The 20,965-nt window shown below is 53.6% G+C and overlaps 9 protein-coding genes across 9 annotated transcripts; 1 reads left to right on the top strand and 8 right to left on the bottom strand.

Annotated features, from left to right (window-relative positions):
• Nucleotides 1-56: 56 nt before the first annotated feature.
• On the bottom strand, nt 57-958 carry HMPREF1541_09767 (uncharacterized protein; the record flags this gene model as incomplete). Its single annotated transcript, XM_008714440.1, has 2 exons — nt 57-348; nt 840-958. The coding sequence occupies 2 exons, from the start codon at nt 956-958 to the stop codon at nt 57-59; spliced, it is 411 nt and encodes a 136-aa protein (XP_008712662.1).
• A 693-nt stretch (nt 959-1,651) lies between these two features.
• On the bottom strand, nt 1,652-2,026 carry HMPREF1541_09766 (uncharacterized protein; the record flags this gene model as incomplete). The annotated part of the gene is made up of 1 exon (XM_008714439.1): nt 1,652-2,026. The coding sequence occupies one exon, from the start codon at nt 2,024-2,026 to the stop codon at nt 1,652-1,654; it is 375 nt and encodes a 124-aa protein (XP_008712661.1).
• Nucleotides 2,027-3,587: 1,561 nt separating this feature from the next.
• Nucleotides 3,588-4,773, bottom strand: HMPREF1541_09765 (uncharacterized protein; the record flags this gene model as incomplete). Its single annotated transcript, XM_008714438.1, has 2 exons — nt 3,588-4,207; nt 4,284-4,773. 2 exons carry the CDS (start codon nt 4,771-4,773, stop codon nt 3,588-3,590), a joined length of 1,110 nt encoding a protein of 369 aa, XP_008712660.1.
• A 2,435-nt stretch (nt 4,774-7,208) lies between these two features.
• Nucleotides 7,209-9,132, top strand: HMPREF1541_09764 (vacuolar protein 8; the record flags this gene model as incomplete). The annotated part of the gene is made up of 6 exons (XM_008714437.1): nt 7,209-7,239; nt 7,292-7,377; nt 7,427-7,547; nt 7,593-7,709; nt 7,758-8,869; nt 8,917-9,132. The coding sequence occupies 6 exons, from the start codon at nt 7,209-7,211 to the stop codon at nt 9,130-9,132; spliced, it is 1,683 nt and encodes a 560-aa protein (XP_008712659.1).
• A 490-nt stretch (nt 9,133-9,622) lies between these two features.
• On the bottom strand, nt 9,623-10,625 carry HMPREF1541_09763 (uncharacterized protein; the record flags this gene model as incomplete). Its single annotated transcript, XM_008714436.1, has 2 exons — nt 9,623-9,836; nt 10,012-10,625. The coding sequence occupies 2 exons, from the start codon at nt 10,623-10,625 to the stop codon at nt 9,623-9,625; spliced, it is 828 nt and encodes a 275-aa protein (XP_008712658.1).
• Nucleotides 10,626-11,321: 696 nt separating this feature from the next.
• HMPREF1541_09762 (isopentenyl-diphosphate delta-isomerase) lies at nt 11,322-12,158 on the bottom strand (the record flags this gene model as incomplete). Its single annotated transcript, XM_008714435.1, has 1 exon — nt 11,322-12,158. The coding sequence occupies one exon, from the start codon at nt 12,156-12,158 to the stop codon at nt 11,322-11,324; it is 837 nt and encodes a 278-aa protein (XP_008712657.1).
• An 872-nt stretch (nt 12,159-13,030) lies between these two features.
• HMPREF1541_09761 (uncharacterized protein) lies at nt 13,031-13,868 on the bottom strand (the record flags this gene model as incomplete). The annotated part of the gene is made up of 2 exons (XM_008714434.1): nt 13,031-13,555; nt 13,611-13,868. The coding sequence occupies 2 exons, from the start codon at nt 13,866-13,868 to the stop codon at nt 13,031-13,033; spliced, it is 783 nt and encodes a 260-aa protein (XP_008712656.1).
• Nucleotides 13,869-14,527: 659 nt separating this feature from the next.
• On the bottom strand, nt 14,528-15,703 carry HMPREF1541_09760 (uncharacterized protein; the record flags this gene model as incomplete). Its single annotated transcript, XM_008714433.1, has 3 exons — nt 14,528-14,717; nt 14,768-15,417; nt 15,473-15,703. The coding sequence occupies 3 exons, from the start codon at nt 15,701-15,703 to the stop codon at nt 14,528-14,530; spliced, it is 1,071 nt and encodes a 356-aa protein (XP_008712655.1).
• Nucleotides 15,704-16,662: 959 nt separating this feature from the next.
• Nucleotides 16,663-19,908, bottom strand: HMPREF1541_09759 (uncharacterized protein; the record flags this gene model as incomplete). Its single annotated transcript, XM_008714432.1, has 1 exon — nt 16,663-19,908. The coding sequence occupies one exon, from the start codon at nt 19,906-19,908 to the stop codon at nt 16,663-16,665; it is 3,246 nt and encodes a 1,081-aa protein (XP_008712654.1).
• Between the last annotated feature and the right edge of the window lie 1,057 nt (nt 19,909-20,965).

The following is a 20,965-nucleotide window of genomic DNA, read 5'->3' as shown; positions in this document are numbered from 1 at the left end:
GCATGTTTAATCACTCTTTCGCAGCGAGTCTCACCACCCGACTCGCTCACGCTGACTTACAACTTGCCGCCTCCTCCGTGCTCTCCTCCTTGCTGCTGCTGCTCTTCCCCCACCTTCTCCGAAAATGGCCCCCTAACAAATCTCTCCTGCCCAACATGATCAGCCAAGTCACCCATCCAAGCCGCCTTGTCCCGACAGAACTGCTCTTTATGCGGTGTCCACCGCTTCTGTATCATTCTGTCCCCCTCTGCTTGGGCGATGATGCCAAGTCCCGAGTTTCCGGACGCTAGGATTCCGGCGGGGATGCTGACGATATCGTCGTTGAGCGGCGTGAGTGCGGAGAGCTTGCTGCCACAGATAGAGCAGAAGGCGCGGTGTAGAGGCTGGCCAGACTGTGTTTGGGGGTCCACGTAGGTCGTTATCTTGGCGGCGCCGGTGTGGACCGTGTATTGCTGTTCGGGGCGGTTTGAGGTGAGTGAGTGACAGGGATGAGCAAAAGTCGGGGAATAGGGCGAGGGACAAGAGTCAGATATGATGAAGCTAGAGGTGCTGGGCTGCGGGGGACAATGCTTACGGACTTCAGGAAGATAGACGCGCAGTGGAACATTGAGCCGCCCTGGCGCCTACAGCGAAATATGGTCAACCAGCAAGTTCTAGCGCACAGGAACTGAGGCTCCTGTTGATCATGGCTTGCTCGCTAGAGTGCTTGCTTTCTCTTCCCAGTGGGCGCTCAACACTATCCTTCTGCCCCATGTTGGGCAAGCGACAAGGTCCCCAGGTCGGCAGCGCAATAAAGAACCAACCCGTGCACGTGCCACTCCCTGAGCTATTGCACTTACCGGCAGTTCTCGCAGTGGCAGACCACATTGTAGATCGGCTCACCAACCACGGTGAAGGTCACGGCGCCGCATAGACAGCGGCCCTTGTCCTCCCGTGGGATGGATTTATCGGTCGCCATGGAGAGCCGAGGTGGTCCGGTGGCACCAAGTCGCGATGGGTACGATGGGTAACCTCTTTGAAGCACACCGATCTGGCGGTTGTGGTCCAAGGATCAAGAACAGGACTAGTCCTCGAAGGAGACGGAGGTGTGTCGTATCTAGAAACCGCACGAAGAAGCATATGCCCGAGCGGAGTCGGCGATGGGCCTCCGCTCGGGTAGCCGAGGACCAGGGAGAGAACCCCACTCTGCTTGTTGACAACGGGGAGAGGCAGTCTCGCTGGTGGACAAAGAAACGTAGCAATTCACTCTTGCGTATGTCGATGCCTCTTGACTTGTCTTTGGAAATCTGCGACATGCTCCGAGAAGTCCAATGCTGCTGGAGAAAGAAAGGGCAATATGTGAATACTCTGGACCCACTTTTGGTCAGACAGTAAAAGCATCTCAAACCGCTTATAGTCGGCGTTCTGCCTGAGTCGGGACGTTGGAAGTCATGCAAAGACCGAGAAAGAGCACTGATTCAAGTTTGAACAGGGCGGAGGTATTATTCCTCCCCATATATATTAAGCTGTCTTAGATAACTAAGGTACTCTATACTGCCGCTGAGGTCTGTGACCTGGGTATCCCATTTGCTTGCTAAATTCCAACGCCGCGCCGATGATTTCATTAATCGCGAAGTAACAGTAGGTAGAAGGTGCATCGCCGGAAGGACATTTATGCGGCAGCAGAGATCAGCTCATACTGGGCGCGCGACATGTTCCAGACCATCTTCTCCTTCTTGGCCTTCTTCTCCTTCTTGTTGGACTTCTTGTCCTTCTTGGAGAAGAAACCGCCCTGCTTGATGACGGGGCTGTAGATGCCCTCGACGGTCACGGGCTCCTCGGTGGGGCGGAGCATGTCGAGCGCGCGCTTGATGGAGGAGCGGCGGCGCTCGGGCTGTTGCTTCTGAGCCTCTTGGGACGAAGAGGAGGCCTCGGACTTCACGCTGTTGCGGCGGGAGGTGTTGGCGGCCGAACCGTTGCGCGAGTAGGCTTGCTGCGCGTTGTGCTGGTTGGCGACGTGGAGGTTATAGTAGCCGGAGTAGAGCATCTTTGCGGTATTCGGGGTTGGTTATATTGTTTGATTGGGTTGATTGCTTGTTGGAGGTATGGTATGCTCTGAAGAGTATTCGAATTGTTTGCTGTGGCTGCTGGATGAGAGAAGTATGCCAACCCGTATCTACTGACGACCCTTATATACTCATTAGCCATGTACATACCTGAGACAATTTTCTCACGCGCACGCCTTACGAGCACCAAAATCAGCAATGAGCCATCGATCACGTACGCCCTGCCGAACGAGCCTCAAAGGCCATGGCGTATCCATAGTCGGTCAACAAATGATCAAAACCTTAACATCACGCCCTCCTCGACATGACACCCCCCTGTCAGCGACCAATGAGAAGCAAACACCCCAGCATCCTCACATGCTACCCCGAGTCGCCCTTCCCATAGCAGTTTTACTCTCGTCATTGGCCCGACGCATACCGCGCCGAACTTCCGTACACGGTGCTAAACCTGAAAAGTTTTCACTGCAAATTCTGCAAAATTTCATTGGGTATGCACCGCCTTGCCGTTAACTGCTAGGTCCCCAAAACAGGATGAGGTAACGGAAACTCCCATGGAGTAAGAGGCGTTGGCCACCAGTTTGTCGCAGAGCGAGTGATGGTGTGATTGGTGTCTGTATGAGCAAGGGCGTAAAACTTGTTAGGCCAGCTTCCAAGAAAGGACGGCTGGCAACGGTGGTGATGTAAGCGGACCAGGGCGTAAATGGGAATTTTACGCTCGCGCCCTTGAAAAAGGCCACGATCTCCAAGATTAGGTGTAGCCTCGTCAATGACACCGTTCGTGAATAATATGTCAGCAGCTTCCAGTGCCGCCATTGTGATTGGTTGAAGCAACGTGATACGAGGGTGAGCTGCGCCCTTCCAGCACTCGTCGATCGCTATTGTGGCTGGCCTGCGCATTAGAAGGTTCTCGAGATCGTCGTGTTATTCAGGTCCCGAGACCCCAGTCATGGCTCAGCGTGTGGGGGAACAGGGTTCACGATGCGGGATTTCGAGCATTCTCATAGATACGAGCACGTCGCGCGTGCTAGAGCCATGCTGCTTTGTTAAGCAAGCCGAAAAGAGAAGCAATGCCGCCACCTAGGGTGTCATAGCTGCGCGTCTGTTGATGCATGCATCTTTTTCCATGTTCCAAAAGTGTCTTGCAATTATTCAGCTATGTTACAATGCACCTACCTTTGATGAGGAAAGGCAGTACATTCCAGTGTCGCCCTTGAAGCCCTCGCATTCAGCGGCAGACGCGCTGTTAGGCATGCTGACCGGACAACGTGGAGCAGTACTCGACGCCTGAACAAGGCGGATCTGCTAAGGGTCCGACATCGGGGTCTTACGCACATTCCCTAGCTTATCCGGGTCTGTCTGGGGTTGCGGGTCGCTGTGGAGGCGGCGAAGATGATTTGGTTCATTAGGCAAGAATCCTTACCCCAAAAACGAGGCGTTGTGTAGAAAACCAAGAAGGATCGTTGGGAATACCCACCAACTAACCTCATGCTGACAGTAATACAGTTGTGTCGAATTTTTGACCCCGCGCCTCAATGTCGACTTTCAGTACCTGCGTCGTTGCCGTGGGTCGTCGTAGTCGTTCTCATGATGTCGCTTCCTTGACCCGCTGTCGTAATCGTCACGGCGTCGGTCTCGGTCTTCGTAACCACGATCTCGGCTTCCAACAGGCTCACGATTGCTACCAGTAATGCCGCCACGGTCGCGGTCGCGGCCATACCCACTGCCACTGCGGTCATTGCGGTCGCGGTCACCATAGCCATTGCGTCGGTCGTCATACCCACCACCGCCACCGTAGCCGCCGGAGCGACCACCAGGCCCACTGGGAGCGTTAGGGGGAGGAGGAGCTCGATTGGCGAAACCACCGCGTTCTTGGTAGCCAATACCTCCTCGACCACCGCCATAGCCGCCCCTATCGCCACGGAAGCCTCCTCGGAAACCCCCTCCTCGTCCACCGAATCCGCCCCTGAACCCGCCGCCGCCGCCATAGCCGCCAGGCCCTCCGCCGAAAGTAGGTCGTGGAGGGGGAAGTCTTGTGTAGCCACGTCCACCAAGGCCACCGCCAAACCTGCGTGGACGCCAGCCAGGCACCATACGACCTCTCTCGACATCGACGACAACTTTGCGATCCTTGATCTTGATGCCATCTGTATCCTTATATGCGGCTGTGAATGGTGCAAGCACGATTGTTAGTATGTGGCCTGCCTTACCAGATCTTTATAGGGACGGGGACGTGATTACCTTTCATGTCGCGCTCTCGTTCATAAACAATGAACGCATAGCCACGGTGGGGTTTCTTAGACTTAGGTGAAGTCTCATCTTTGACAATTCGTATTCTCTCAACAGGGCCAAATCTGCCAAACTCTCGTTCCAGATCTTGCTCTTTCACATCATAGCTTAGCCTGCCGACAAACAGAGTCTTTAGTGCATCGCCCTTGATCTTGGGATCATCGGAAGGTTTGAAGCCCTGGAAATCCTCCTTCTGCATTTCGGCTGCTCGCTGCTGCTTCTCCAAGCGTTTGCGGTCGCGTTTCTGCAGCCATGATTCAGTGGGTACATAATTATCGTTTTCCTTGTGCTCTTGAAGGTCGCCCAGGAAGGCAGCGATGCCTGAGAGCTCTGATCCCTTGGTCCCTCTCTCTTCCGGTGAATTGTCGAGAGGCTGCAGGTAGCGAACAGGAGGTCGAGGTTGGAAGAGCTGGAGGAGATCTGGAGGAAGTTTGTCCGTCATCGCGCAGATGCAAGACGAGGTCGCAGATAGCTTTCAGCTACATACACATCGACAGGCGCAGAACTGCAGATCACTGGTGGATGGCGTTGTTGATGGTATGCTGCAGAACAACCGCTCCAGCTTTGTCGCAAGGGATGCCGAGCGGAAGCCTTGAACCATGGAGCGCGTCGAGGAGGCTTGGCATGTGTCATTTGACGTATGTGTCATTTGAAGACTCAGGGACATCTGATCATGATGCAGACATTGTTATATAGATAATGTACAGCTATCTCATATGCAAGTTTGGTGAGGCAGGCATTCAACCGGCCTCGATATCCCTACTCATCCGTGGGCGGACGCCTAGATCTCGAAAAACAGCTCCTAAGGAGCGCTTGTTTCCCTGCGAGTGCCCCCGTGGATCCTCGTAAAAAGCATCTTCATCTTCGTAGACAGGCCCTGACGGGCCCCATACCAGCCTTTCCTTCCTTGACCGTGCCCCCCAGCCACACAACCATCGATGTAAGAACACCTCTTTGTCACCAGCGCAATGAGAACAGACCCAAACAGCAAAGATGTATAGGGTCATTGTCGGTATCGCGAAATAGAAAGCTTGCAATAGGACATATTCGACCAAGAAGCCTAAGATAGTGCCCAACAATCCGACAGGTTCAATCAACCGACGACGGATGGGGAAAGTAGCAGAATGAACCTGGCCTGCGACTTTAGAGACCCGGATCTGGTCTATGCGTGATCTGCTCCCTGGTAGAGTTCCGATGTTGTCGAACCTTGCAACCAAGCCATAACGATTCTCAGGCTTGCGCATCTCGGCCGGCTTCACGAGTCGAGCTCCGTCCCAGATGTCAAGCCATATCTCAACGGTTTTGGGCGCTGGTACAGTAATGCGGAAGTAGTGTGATTCCATTCCCATATGAAGCTGGGCGCTGATGAGGATGGCATCGGCAGCATGGAACCACCGTGGAATGATGAACTCATCCCAATCGCCAGTCTCAACCGGTTCCTTTTCGACTGGATATGCGTCAGGCTCCCCCTCCAAGACATATTGTGTTAAATTGTGATCCCGCCAACCGTAGTTGCCAATACGGAGAGTAGTCGAGTCGTGTTCGCGATCCGCTATCAGCTGCCAGGTGATCGCGATGTTGTGGCCGTGGCGGAGATTCGTGACCACCGTCTCAACCCGTTGTCCAGAAGCGAATTTAGACTGAAGTAAGTCTTGTTGGTACCTGATTGATGGGGAGGGAAGGAAGAGCCAGAAGGCAATCAGGGAGCCAAGACAGATAAAAGGCAACCTCGAGAGACGCAGTAAAGTGATTCGAGCCATAACGAAGGTACGAGTGTCCGCAGCACACTGCCCCCAGGTGGCGGTAGTGCAGGAGCAACACAATCTTGCGTCAATAGGAATAAGTCAAGTCAAGTCAAGTCACTTTTACAAATGTAAAGGTCCGTTTGACGATAGGGGAGAGCGGGCAGAGCAACTCTGGTGTTTTCCGCCCCCGGCGTGGAGCAGAAAACCCCAATGACTAGCCTAAATGCACGTGGCCTACGTTTGTTTCGACGTCGTACCATCTGCACGCTGTCTGCTGTACACAGTATAGCTGCAATGGCTTTCAGGACTGCAGAAGGTGCGAATTGTCAAGACGGAATAGCTCTGCATAAATGAGAAACAAGACAAGGCCAGGACTTTGCCAAACAGTTGTTCTGGACCGCCGTGGAGGGGAACCTGGTCAGCTGGAAGCACGGCCACACCGTCTCCACGAGCACACAGGCCCGTCATTTTTGACTTTGTATTGTTGCCAAACAAATGTGCGCGTGATGATGATTCCGAGGTCGCCAAACATGTGAAAGTGTAGCTCTTGGCGCTTGCAAGCCTCCAGCAACCAAGAGTATGGGCCACATGGGGACTTTCATGCACTTTAGCATGACTCAAAAGAAATGATAAAAACTGACAGAACAGTATAGAATGAGGCGGGAAGAGGATCTGTAGAGAGATCGAGTATTTGCTGCAGTTGCTCGCGGTGGGGGAGACGTAGGGCGCCTTCCCTAACCAAGGCTTAGTGGGCGGCAGCTTCCAGTGCTTAAATAGGTGCTAGCTGTTCGCACCTGTGGCTCAGGCTCAGGCTTGTTGGGCTGCGGGCGGCATCGTGTCTCGTTGCTTTTCCAACCGCATGCTCGTCTGCTGCCTCACCTGTTTCGACTCATCCGGGCCACATTTCTCCACGACAGGCTGCAGCATCATCTTCCTTACGTACTACTGTTCCACTGCATCGGCCTAACGTATTATCGAACGACTTAACTCCCATTCCATGTTGCTCCTGCCCGCATTGCACTACTAGCCGTCAACCGATAGCACAACCCGCCTCACCTAACGACACCGACCGACCACCGACTGATCGCCTTTCTCTACCAACTTTTCAACCCCTCGGGGTCTCTTCTCTGAGATGGGCAACGTGCTATCCGCTTGCTGCAAGGGTTGGTGAACAAACACTGCAAAATCAGGCAACGCGATTAATTAGCATTGCAGGTCGGCCCAAAGACAGCCTCTACGAACCCGCTCTTGCCGACAGTGAACGCGAAGCTGTAGCTGATCTGCTTCAGTATCTCGAAAACGTACGTAGATCCAACGACTGATCCGATAAGAATCTAACGTGGTTTTTAGCGAGCCGACACCGACTTCTTCAGCGGCGAGCCGCTGCGCGCCCTCAGCACCCTTGTATACTCTGACAACGTCGACTTACAACGCAGCGCCAGTTTAACCTTTGCCGAAATCACTGAACGAGGTCAGACTCGTCAACATCTTCTAACGCATGAATCTAATGTGAGAGCAGATGTACGCGAGGTCGACCGAGATACCTGCGAGCCTATCCTCTTCCTGCTTCAGAACTCCGATATTGAGGTGCAACGGGCGGCGAGTGCTGCCCTTGGCAATCTAGCGGTCAACAGTATGTCAACATCAGATGATTGAGGTATCTCAGACTGACCGTTCCTAGCCGAGAACAAAGTTGCCATTGTCCAGCTCGGCGGCCTTCCTCCACTCATTCGCCAAATGATGTCGAACAATGTCGAGGTTCAATGCAACGCCGTCGGATGCATCACAAACCTCGCAACCCACGAGGAAAACAAGGCAAAGATAGCACGATCGGGTGCTCTTGGACCTCTCACTCGACTGGCAAAATCCAAGGACATGCGAGTCCAACGCAATGCCACTGGTGCACTGCTCAATATGACACACTCTGATGATAACAGACAGCAGTTGGTCAATGCTGGTGCCATTCCAGTTTTGGTCGAGCTGCTCCGTTCTCCTGATATGGACGTCCAATACTACTGCACAACCGCCCTTAGCAACATTGCCGTCGACGCTGCCAATCGAAAGAAATTGGCTCAGACCGAATCCAAACTAGTCCAGTCACTCGTTCAGTTGATGGACTCAGGCACACCCAAAGTCCAGTGCCAGGCCGCTCTTGCACTTCGAAACCTCGCTTCCGACGAAAAATATCAACTGGAGATTGTTAGAGCTCGTGGTCTTGGTCCGCTTCTTCATCTGATGCGGAGCACCTACTTCCCACTCACTCTTTCCGCTGTTGCTTGTATTAGAAACATATCTATCCATCCCCTCAACGAATCACCAATCATCGACGCAGGATTTCTCAAGCCGCTGGTTGAGCTGCTCAGCTCTACCGACAATGAAGAAGTCCAATGTCACGCAATCTCGACTCTCCGAAATCTGGCTGCAAGCTCCGACAAGAACAAACAGCTCGTCCTTGAAGCTGGTGCTGTACAGAAGTGCACCGAGATGGTATTGTCAGTCCCACTCAGTGTTCAGTCCGAAATGACAGCAGCCATTGCCGTCCTGGCTCTCTGCGATGATCTAAAACCTGATCTCCTCAAGATGGGTGTTTTCAATTGCTTGATTCCCCTAACCGACTCGGAAAGTATTGAAGTGCAAGGTAACAGTGCGGCCGCGCTCGGCAATCTGTCGTCTAAGGTGGGCGATTATTCGATTTTCGTGCGAGACTGGAATGAGCCCAACGGTGGCATTCATGGCTATCTCAATCGCTTCCTCTGCAGCGGCGATCCTACCTTTCAGCATATTGCAATTTGGGTGAGTCGCTCATCATTCCCATGAGTATGGCATACTGACTATGGCAGACCCTTCTGCAGCTGCTTGAATCTGAAGACAAAAAGCTTCTGAGCCTCGTGGCCAAATCCGAAGACATCATTCAAATGGTCAAGACTATCGCCGACAAGCCGGTCGAATCAGACGATGAAGACGGCGAGGACGGCGAAGGTGAGGTTGTCGCCCTGGCGCAACGCTCTCTCGAGCTCCTCGGCAAAGGTCCACGCCAGACGTTGGTCGAAGGCTGAAGTGGAAAACCCTGTAATGCTTGTTTCTGTTTCACTGTATACCCATTACAACTGCGGCCCCCCTGGTTGCATACATGATGCAAGTGGACACGGCGTGGGAAATAGCGAGGCGTTCAGCGATGATCGAAAATGGTGTCATTAGGGCTAAGTATTTGGGGCATTCAATTAGGACGTTGACGCCAGTATTGCGTTGTCTAGCTGGGCAAGTGTCACCCGGCATCTCACATCTTCGGGGAGCCGTGACCAACAATAATCAAAGGCTACGCACATCATCACATATATGCAGTTCTAGCTTCGGACCTCCCGTAAACGTGATCGGGAAGATGTGCTTATCAAGCCGGAATAGGCGACATGCTCAAGAAGAGGACATGCATTGTTTCGATCATCTGTGCGCATCACGAACGCCGCGCCTCCAGCGCAACACCCTTCCCATTCCTGAACGTCCTCGCCAGGAGTCTCCCCATCGTCCCAAAAGCCCCATGCACCGACATCAAGACTGCTCCTCCTCAATGAAGTCACTCCCACAATCGTATATCGCGCGCAGCAGATCAATGACGTTGGCAGGGAGGGACACGATGCCCTCGAGATCGAAGGTCAGCGTGCCGGAGATGGCCCAGGCGGCTTGGCTGCCGCACAGGGCGGGCTCGAAGCGCGTCGTGTCCGTCAGCCAGAAGACGAAGTCGTCGGCGCGCGTGAGGAAAATTCTATGGGGCTTGTCAGCGAACGTGTTGACAAGTAGAGGGAGACGGAGATGCGTCATGTTTTACGGGTAGGCAATAGGGGTGTCCCTAGGGCGAGGCAGTAGGGGAAGGTCGAGGGAGTAAGTCAGGGTAAGGGGAACGCAATGGAAGGGGGAATGGATGGGGGTAGGTAACTCACGGCCGCAGCAGCAAGATGGTCAAGTCCTCATTGCGCAGGATCCAGCGGAACAGCTTCGTGAACTCGTACCAGTTCAGCTCCCGCCTCGTGGCCGTCTGCACCGCGTCCGCCACCTGCTCCTTGGCCCATTCCGTGCTCGTGGCCTCGGCCTCCCCCCACGCGGCGTCGTGCGTTTGCCGCGTGGGATACCCGCCCGGCGCGCGCTGGCCGGCGTAGTACTGCGCCCACACGTCAATGCCCGGGTTGTTGTCCGCGGGCGGGGCCGATACGGCGACCTGCTGGCCGAGCGCCTGCGCCGCGCCGGACTGGATGCCTTCGATGATGCCGGCGTCGACGGCGCTGACCCAGGAACCGGGGGCGCCCAGGTTCTCGGACAGGAAGAACATGATGACGCCCTCGATGGCGCGGAAGCGCGTGCTGGCGTTGAGGGGGGCGAAGTGCGTGGCTTGCATGTACTGCATGTAGTCCAGGCGGGATTGCATGGTGGCGGACTCGATGTCCCAGAAGTTGCAGGAGATAGTGCTCTGGCAGGCGGGCCAGTTGGATTGGCGGGGCTGCAGGGTGGAGTGGGCGGCAACGAGGGGGAGGAGTGGGAGGAGCGTGGCGAGATGCATGGTGCTGGTTGTGCTGGTTGTGCTGGTCTGGGTGGAATGAGTGACTGCGGTCAGTTGGGAGGAGATGTTTGGACATCCATATCGGTGGGCAAAAGCAATGGCGCTGGTTATAGATATACCTCAAGACTGCTGTATTTGAGACCTTCTCGAGTCATGTCTTCAACCCGTGTGCCCCCAGATAGGTAAGCATGCTGAGTTGGTGTTACCAGTCTCGCGTACGCGGATGAACCATTCGATCGCTTGTTTCCTAGTGGGAGGAGGAAATTACGAACCGGCCAGAAATAACGGATTAAGCGAGATGCATGGTACGGGACGAGCCTACCTAGGGCTGGTTTGGTCAGGGCGTTGCATTGGCGGAGTAGGGGCCGGAATGGTTGGATCGCTTGCATCCGATAGGTTCAGGAAGCGGCCAGCATGATGGTTCTTGGGTACGAAGCAATTGGAAGACTGGCCGAAGAGGCCTTGACGGGGGTATTCGCAGCATGAGTCCACCGCTGACACTGCAAATCTTAGATGCAGGCATAAGGAGGAAGGCAAAAGAGCCACGTTGAAACACTCAATTCGCAGTCAATGCTTATATTCAGCCTGTGGCCCTCTGAATGTCCCTTCTGTGCATTGCGGGTATCGTCATGGTCTCGTGAACTCCTCCAACGCCCTTCGCCGGGAATGCAACGCAGCTCGCTTGGCGACCAGACTTCACATACGCTGAATGGACTGGTCGGCGATGAAATCATTCAACTTGCCATTTTCCAGGGCCGACCACCACTTGAAGAGGAAGTTTTCGCAAATCAAACGGAACCAGGGAGTATATTTGAGATCCCGGTCTTTTCCGGACTTGGTCTCAACATCGGTGAACATCTGGCGAAGCTCGTCGGCACTGACCCATCTGGTATCCCGCACTTCGTTCTTGTTGATATTAAGCGTCACGTCCGCCTCAATGAACAGAATGTAATCGATCTCGTGCTCGCCCCACTTGCCGTCGCTTGGTGCGAGGTAATGTATACGTGTGAGGAAGTCAAAATCTGAAAAGGGAACCTGCTCGTTCTTGATGCCTAGCTCGTGTTCCAACTTGCGGATCGCAGCCCTCTTTGCACCATCAACATTACTCACAAGGTCGCCCTTTCCCGCCTCGGCCGGGTGTGCGAGGGGATGGCTGCAGCAGGTATTGGTCCACATGTCAGGAAACGTGATCTTCTCTGTTGCTCGCTGCTGTAGCAGAAGTTTCTTGGTCTTTGGGTCGAAGAGGAAGCAAGAGAAGGCACGGTGCAACAGGCCATTATTGATGTTGGTCATCAGATGGCATGCCTTTTTGGAGGCAGAACCGATAGGGTTATCGTCGTTGTCCAGCACAACGCAGACCTCGTCCATGAGTCTTATCTGCTCTTCATCGTAGCCCGCAAGGTCGGACGTATCGTTCGAACCGTTTGCGAGAGTGGCGGTTGGAGGTAGATCTTCACCGATCAATCGCGTGTGGACCTCTGGGAAGAGGGAGGTCACGTTGGCGGCAGTGATAGTCGTCGTCTGGGCAGCCATGGCTGGTGATGGGAACAGGCAGTGTCTTGACAGTCACGTAGCAGTAGGACGTGGTGGGGAGGGGTGGTGCGAAACTTGAAGCGGAACTATGATTTCTTCGCTGGACCGAATCGGCCCATTTGATATCCAATCTCATTGGCTGACCCATGCTGCAGGAACAAATGACTGCCAAGACATGGCTCGTGACGAACCTCGACTCTAATCTGACTTGTCTCCGGACATGAGGCCAATCTGCCTTGAAAACTCGTGCCTTGTAGCGACGTGGAGGATTGCTGAACTAGATCTCGTGCTTGGTCATCTGTGTAGAGTCTCTCAAGGTGACATTCTCGGACTCTCGATGTTCGGAAGCATCTCAACCCACCAAAACCTCCGCTGCCGACAACAGCCTTGCTTGCGTCCGAATCGACGATTACATAAAGTAGGCAAATGCTGTGGTGGGACATGTTAGGGAGCCTGTCGCCTCATCAGCTGTTGCCGGCGGTGGTAGTGGACTCATAGGTCAGGATCGTGCAAGAAAAGAGGGAACCCACGGCACCACTCAGGCCGATTCGAAGCGTCTCTCAATGGTCTTGATCGCATTGCAAGCTTTCTCGGTCGACGCCACGTGCTACAATCATCACGTCTTTTCGACCCTTGTTATCTGTCACCAGTGAGATGTACAAACGTTTTGGTCTCCATCGCCATGAAGCATCTTGTGTCTTCGTGAACGGCCCATGATATCCAGACACGCCGATGCGGTGGTTGACCATCGTCCCTATCAAACATCTCTCGTAACGTGTTGGTATCAGCCTTTCGGCCAAGTCTGTCTGTGGCCGTTGTCTATCGTGCTGATGTTCTCCGCATCCATCATCTGTACTTTGCCCGAAGTCGACCTAGTCCTCGCGAGGCCAAGTCTGTCTTGCTAGACGTTGGCCACCGGCGACCCGCTTCAGTCCGCGCCGGCCTTTCATGGAGTGGAACTTGAGCGTGACGAAAGCACTGTGGATTGGGACCACATTCTTCTCCTTCTCTCTATTTCGGATCTGCGGGATGTGTTTGACCGGCAACATAGCCCCATTCTTAATCTCTGCCGAAGGTGGTGCATCTTTTGGAATTGTGCCGAGGGTGTTCAGCAGCAGGGATACCTCAGAGAACTCGGCCATGTGCATCTTTGCAGAAGTATTAGGGATAACAGTGGTATCAGGAGTCTGAGGATCGATGTCCTTCCGCTCTGATGTCAAAACGCGCTGTTGGGCAGGAACAACGCGCTGTTGCTTCCGTGGTGGCCCTTCGCTGTCGGTTGGAAGGGAATCACCATGTTGTCGCTTTCCGAGTGCAATTTTCTGACCTTGCTTCGTACCTTTGTTGACGAGAGTCGTAATTGGACAATGTTGAGTTTCTGCAGCACAGGAGTCCTGCTATCCTCTGTCAGTGATTTGGCACGAAAGCGACGCTTCAGCCGCCGATGCTTACCTTCGTATTATTCTCACGATCAATGGCGCCATCAACCTCTTTAGTGTCCAAGGCAGAGGGTTTGACAAGTAACATGCGATCGATGTTGTTTCGAAGCTCTGTTATAAGAGCGCTCGGAACGGCCTGAAGGGAGTTGTGAAGTGAGCCACTGACTGCGTCGTTGTTGAGAACGGATCGGACATCACGAAACAACGCTCGTAGCTGATCATCGGTACGAAGCAGCATATCGAGCTGTCGAGCTCCAGAAGTACCCTCCATGCTGACTGAAAATGATGTAGTAATGTCAAAGGAAGAGACGGTCGCGGAGTTCGGAGTCATGGTGTTTGGAGGAGACAAACGCGGAGACAGCTAACGTCAACCCGACTTTGCGGCAGAGTTTGGTTGCCTAGGAGCCGCTACGAGGTGTTCAAGTCTGCCCGGCCTCATTCGAGTATCATTGTCACCTCAGCTGGCCCGACTGACGACGTGTACGCAGGAGAAAGCTTACTGGGGCGCGTGCTGACCCACAGCCACCGGCCCATACATGTACCATGGCTCTCGTACAGCAGCTCAACAGCATTGATTCATCCGCATCGCTCCGCCTGGAAGGCGCTGTGTCTACCCAAAAAGTTTCACTGGCGTTAAACCAAAGGTATGGGTAAACAACTACCGACTACATTGTGTTGCATGAACGAAAGTGTCTTTATCTGGTACATTCATCCCGCAATCGTCATCGCCTGCGGGCTGCATCTGTTGATGAGATGGTTTATTCGACGGACCGAGTATCTGTCGTACAGCTTTCGCTTGCGTTGTTTGGAATGCCTTGATGATTCCATCATCGACGTAAAAAGCTGCCGCAACGTGAAGGTGGGCCTGACTCCCACGAACCCTGTAGGTTGCGGATGCTCCCTGTCCGCGTCCATCCCGCCGATTGGCCGTCATAGGCGGTTGGACTCTACTTTCCAATATACTAGCCGTAAGAGTGCCCCTTGATCCCTCGGGCTGCGTTTGTCGCTGTACAGCACTTCTTGGGCACGCTTCAGGAGCAGATCCTTGTCGTGTAGAGCACAGATGCATGATTTCCAGGTCGTGGTACATTTGTAGCAGAACTCGGCTTTGCAGTTACAACTAGAACAAGTAAGTAGTGATTCAGACATGGTTGGAGATCGGTGACTCACAAAATGTGGAAAGAGCCATGAGTTAGCTCGATGATACGGCAACAGACAGGACAAGTCGCCCAACCCTCCTGTTCTGCTAGCTGCCTCAGACCCTCGTCAGGACCATCAATCTCGCATACACCTTCATGAGCAGGCTTACAACTTCTCATGCAGGTGGCAGTGTTGCACCAAGTACACACACGGTCGACATTCTCCTCCGTTCGTTCGTCTAGTGGGATACAAGCGCATTCACCACTACCACTGGCACACCAAATCGGCGTCTTCATGGCGTATTCGATGCTATTCTTCACATATTTTGCCATGATATCATCATCAACGAATTTCTTTGCATCTTCGAGCTCGACGTCCTGATCACAGCACTTGAAAGGCCATTTTGAGCGCGAGTTGGTGGCAACCGCAAAGCCAAAAGCTAAGCATTCAGGACAAACCCAGTGGCCACAAGTTGCTTTCAGATCTTTTCCTGGGTTGCAGCCATCACCGCAGATACCGCACGTCTGAGGAAGGATAGGTGCGATTCCGGTGGTCAGCTTCTTCGTGGGCGATCGGCCGGCAATGAGCTCCAGGAATTCTCTCCGAGGCCGCTCACCCAGGAGCAAGTTCTCAGTCTTGTCAAGCTCCTTGAAGATCGGGTTGATTTTCTCTTGAGTACTCTGAGACTCTTGTTTCATCAGCGGCAACCTGATCTTGGGCTACTAGTGTGGAAACAGTGTCTTGATTCTCAACATCGGCTATCAGAGTGCTATAGGCCAGAATGTGGTCACTGTACGACTTGATTTCATCGGTGAGGGCGGTTTGTGCGCCGAGGAGAGATCTGCGGAGGCGACCGCTGAGGCCGTGGCCTCTCAATAGGTCGGCGGCGGCGGTGAGACTGTCTTGAAGGCGGTCGCGCTCAGTTTGCAGCTTGTCGATCTGCGTCCGACCGACACCAGCATCCATAATAGACGGAACACGCCAGCCGAAGGCCGCACCGTCGGGTAAAAACGAATCTCAAGTCGTTGTCTTGAGTCTTGCGAAGGCAATAGGACCACAGAGCAAGTTCCAAGGAAAGTGATACAGATCAAAGAGCGATGCTAGGAAGGCTGAGACATCCACCACAAGGGTCTGTTCCCAAAGTCGTCAAATGCGTTTGCCTTGTGCCAAGCCATTGTGACAAGGCGGCGAGGCTGCAGTCTCCTGACAACCCTGTAGCAGTCTCTACTTGCCATCTTCTTTAGCATGATCTCTCTTTCTCTTCGCCATCATCCAATCTTGGGGTCAAGCATCCTCAATTGGTAGCTCCTTCATAATCTCTTCCCAGGCATAACCCATCCGCGGACCATCGATCTCCTTGCGGTCGTCATTCTGCTGGTCTACCATATCACAGTCTCGAATACAGCGACGACGAAGACGGCCCCCTCCATCTGAGACACAAGCATTATCAGAGACTAAGCAAGCCAAGGTGTATGTTGAAAATCAGTGATGCTTCATTTCTCAAATGTAACGGACTCAAGCTTGAGTGGAGCTCGAAACCTTGTGAAAGGGGATGTTATTTGCACAGTCTATCTAGCAGCTCGACAACCTATTGCATTGTCCCTTCAAGAATGAAGTCGAAGCTGGCACACCTTTGACAGGATGCGCAGTGCATCCTCAAATTGTCGACTTGTTCTCGTCTGTTAAGATACCATACTCGCAACCCACTGGTTATCTGGTCCGTTCCATGCGCCCCCCGAATCCATGCCTCCTCCAAGAACCCAGATACCTGGGCGAAAAGAATGACACCGTAACCATAATCTACTTGGAATACTTAAGGAGAAGCGTACCTCATTGCGCTGCCGTGGGGATATTCGCTCTAAAAGTCGTCGAAAGTAAAGTTCCTGAACTCCCAAGTCCATACGCTATGCAAACACACGTCAATCTTATACACTAACATCTTCATCATCTCCCATAATTTCGGGTACACTGAATCTCGTGCCCTTGGACAGGCTTCTGCTGATCTCGTCATGTTTGTCCGGCGTAGTCCCGGTCTCATTGTGATCTCTTTCGGCCACATCTTCACGTTTGATGTCTGCAAGAATTTGCTCGAAGTATGCTCGGAGGGTGCGAAGCCCTCGCAGATAACCACGGTCGATATCATTGGGGTGACCTGGAGGTGCAGGAGTGTTGGGCGGAAGTGGATCTTCGCCAACAATGCAGTTCGCGAAGTCGACAACCTTGACCTGAATTGGCGGCGGCCATGGCTTGCCTTCCTTTTGCTTCTTCTTGGCGATGTCGATGCCATGTTTCGCTGCATCGGTTGCTTCACGTGATTTTTCCGGTTCCGCATCGTACAGCATGAGCAAGCTGCTTGCGTAAAAGCGGTAGCCTGGAAGGCGACGTACCATGTTCTCGAGCCTCGAGATCTTCTGCAGTATCGGTGGAATGTGGCGAGCCACACTGCTGTAACTGATCCCATCGTATAAGAATCGGGTCAAAGCGTCGCGGAATTGCGGACCAGCCTTGAGATCGCGACCAAAGTACTTGTCCTCGTACGATGCCTTTTTGTTCTTCTTGTCAAATGTCTGCATACCACACACTCGTACGCCCAGCTGTCGAGATGTAGTCGTCTTGCACTTTCTCTGCTGCGACTCCTTCTTCTTCTTGGTTGCTTCGATTCCGTACTGCCTGGTGCCCATTTTGAGGTCCAGCACACAAGGTCGGCCCATTCCGCTGGTGAGATCCTCAAGCAGTATAAAAAATGCAACTCGATCACCAGATTTGCTGATTGCTTGGGCTTCTTTAGGGTTCGACGGTAAATGGTTGATGGCTGGCGCCAGATGTGGCGATCTATCCGACCGCGCCGACTCCTCTGACGAATGCTTGGAGCGCGACCCATTGACAGTCGGTACCTGGAGATGGCTGTCTTTCTTCACCTCTTTATCTTCGTCCATAGCGAAGACGTCTCCTGGTAGGTCGTGATCTACGTAGGCAGCATCTGCGATGTACTGCAACGGCGGATTGTCAGTGCCGTTGACTGAGTCCCTGTGACGCCGTAGACCCAAGCCAGAATGTCGACGCTTGATGTGATACTTGTTGTTTGAGTCATTGGAGTCTGCGCTACCTGCAGTCCGGACACGATCGAGGGCCTGCAGATCATCGAAGGCAGACGTAGAAGAGGAGAAGTGATCGAGGACTCCCTCGTCCTCTGCCACAGACTCTATGCCGTTGAAGCCGGTATTCGAAGGTCCGGCACCATTGCTCGATCGAGACTTTGGAGGTTTGGCCTGTATGGAGAGACTGCTCTTCCTCCTTGGGGCAACTTTTTTCACTCTTGGATGCGTTGAGTGGTGGCCATGGCGTCTGTCCTGAACTACTGGCTGGCCGAACACTTCATTCAAGATTTTGGATCGAAATTCTTGGTTGATGGTGGTATTGCCCCAACTTGGGGTATGCTCATGCATACTTGGACGATCAGACGTGCCATTGGCGCCATTGGCCTCAGGAGAAGCATTGGTCATCCTCAAATCTGTACTTTTCTTCCGACCATGGTTAGGGTCAGCACTCCTTGGACGTTCAGGAAGGTCGAAGTAAGTCGAAGGAATGATATGCCTGTTCTGGGCGATGAGGACCTGTGGGATAGAGTCAAATTTCTGGGAGTGGCTCACGACACGCGGTTGTGAATCACTATTGACACTGATCGAACGCCGTAAAGCATCTTTCGCTTCAACTGTCTGATCATCAGGAGCAGCAGGGTTCTCGTCCGTGTTCTTCACATCGCTAGGATCTTGCTTGGGACCTTTTGAGAAGGTTACATTCAATACGCCAATGTACATGGGTAGAAATTTGAGCATGTCTGGATGCCGTTGCTCGATTCGCTCATAGAACTCGTTTTCGCGATTGTTGAGCTGCTTGCAAACGGCACGCTTCGAGAAGCGGAAGATTGTAGAGTGACCACCAACTTGGTGATTGTATGGTTCGAGAACAACCTTGTTCTTAGGCTTTGCCACTGTTCCAGCCCTTCTTCGGGTAGGACTTCGTGGCTGTGTCGGGGTTCTGGCGAGATCTTCGGCATGACTTTGCTGGCCGTACTCATCTCCAGACTCGAGCTCTGACTCTGAAGTACTGATCACGTTTGGCTCCTGAACAGGGACCAGCTTAGGTGTTGCAGCTTCGTCGACGGATTGTTCACTTGGCTGATATTCTCCATGGAAAACCTTCTTGTCATGCTTGGAAACCACAGATATGTCAATGTGATCGGGCAAACGATCTTGCTCTTGGCTCCGCTGCTCCGCGGGCGCCAGCGTAGTCCTTCCCACAGTTGGAGAAAGTCTTTGGTCCAAGGGATCAATGTCTGGAGAGTCACCGGGCGATTTGAACCTCTCAATTTCTTCTGCCGTAGGGCCTGGATGTGGATAGTAGACGGCTGCAGAGATATGCTCCTCCTCTTCATGCTCTGGTTGAACGGTGACCTCCTCTTGTTGCGGTCGTTCCCGTCCGTCGGCTCGGCGTACGTGGCGAGGAGATTCAGACATGGGTTCTGGACTTCGGACTGGTGGGGTTTCTGATAGTCGGAAGCGTTGATGCTTGATATCATCAAGAAGGTCTGCCGGAATTTTAGGAACAGGGTGTTGCTGAGTTTGCTCTGAAGCCTTTGCCTGGCGAAAGGGGGATGTGGATTTGGTTTGGAAGGCATGGCGAGCCAGAGTGGCATCCGCAGGTAGTAGGGGACTGGGAGGTGGCGAGACGGAGGAGGTACCGCGCTTGGGTACGGTTGAAGGCGAGATAGGACGAGAGCCCTGTGACGAAGGCAGACGACTCCCACCAGAGCTGAGAGGTCTTGGTGGAGACAAGGAGACTTCACCAACCTCATCCAGCTGGCGGTGGTCAAGCCGCTTTTGATCTGCTTGAGGATCCCAGATACCCATAATGTGACTGGCTTTGCGACTCCTAGCGATACCACCAGTCTCAGGTTTCTTAACGGTAGCTTCGATAGATTTGTCAACGTGCGACCTGCCCCGGCTAACGCTGCGTTCGGACTTCTTATCACCAAGCGCTTCCCTCACGGTAGAGCTGTGCTCTGGAGGCCCTGAGTCGCTTCGAGCCTCAGTAGAAGCGGTGGCGACAAAGTTGGGCTCGACATGCTGGGCGTGTGGATCTTGTTTGGATTGAGATCCGGGCTCTTCCATTCGAGATTTGCTGCTTCCAACGGTGACCTGAAAGTGCTCGCCCCACGAATGACCGTCAGAAGCAACCCTTCTGATGCCCTTGATCGTACCTGTTGATTGATTGTATGTTTTTTCGCCTGCCGAAGTCTGTCGCTTTGTCTGTCCGGGAGAAGGTGGCAGCGTTAAGGAAACACTAGATCCTGAAGGCTGTGGGATGTTTGTTTGGCTAGACAGGACTAAGCCTGCTGTGGAGTGAGAAGGCCTATCATCGGGGGCAGTTGCGTTTTGGCTGCTATCTTGTTGGGGCAACCTCAAGCTAGGAGGTGAAGGAGAGTAGGTGGCAGCCCTACGAAGAGTAGATGTTGGCCTGACATCGCGAGAGGGATGGGCTGTCTTTTGTGCAGCAGCTACCGGCTGGTGATGTGTAGGCGGAGCATTATTCTGCGTGTTCCGAGATGCAGGGTTATGTTGGGTCGGTATCGGCGCGGCAGGGGCGTGCTCAGTTCCGGCAGAGAGACGATCTGACATGGGGAGGACATTGGGCAATCGGTTGCCAGAAAGGTCGCGGCGTGGGAACGTGATTGGGCAGGATTGGCTGGCGGAGGTGGGACGGGGGGCAGATTGGCGATGAGGTGCGGGATATGAGATGGTTGAAAACGGTCGCGCACAGCCTCAAGGGGACGTCGCAGTCAAGGGCCTGGGAATGGCGGTCAAAAGAAATCAATGAGCGACGAAGAGGATCGATGGATGTCCAATTGCAGGCGACCGGGGGTTGGGAAAGGGAGTCTGAGAGGACCTGTGTGAAAAAGCGTTATCTTGTGGGGAGAGGAAATTCTATTTTGCCCGCGGGCGGCGGCGACAGTCACCATGACGTGGGCTGGGCCAGCGGTACAACAACGTGCCCCTGTTGCTGGCCTCGCTTTTACAACACGTTTTCGTTTCAGCAGCGGATGAGGCATAGAGGGTGTGCTGTCTATCCTGGGTGTACTGGCCAGAGCTCTTGCGGTGAGCGAGACGGGTTGGGCCAATCTGTTGCAGAGACGTCTGCACGTGTTGACCAGCGTCGACAGCTCGCGAC

This window comes from Cyphellophora europaea (genome assembly GCF_000365145.1).
Source record: "Cyphellophora europaea CBS 101466 unplaced genomic scaffold supercont1.11, whole genome shotgun sequence".
Taxonomy (NCBI): domain Eukaryota; kingdom Fungi; phylum Ascomycota; class Eurotiomycetes; order Chaetothyriales; family Cyphellophoraceae; genus Cyphellophora; species Cyphellophora europaea.
Note: the sequence above shows the minus strand (reverse complement) of the source record. Positions and strands in the feature narration are given on the sequence as shown.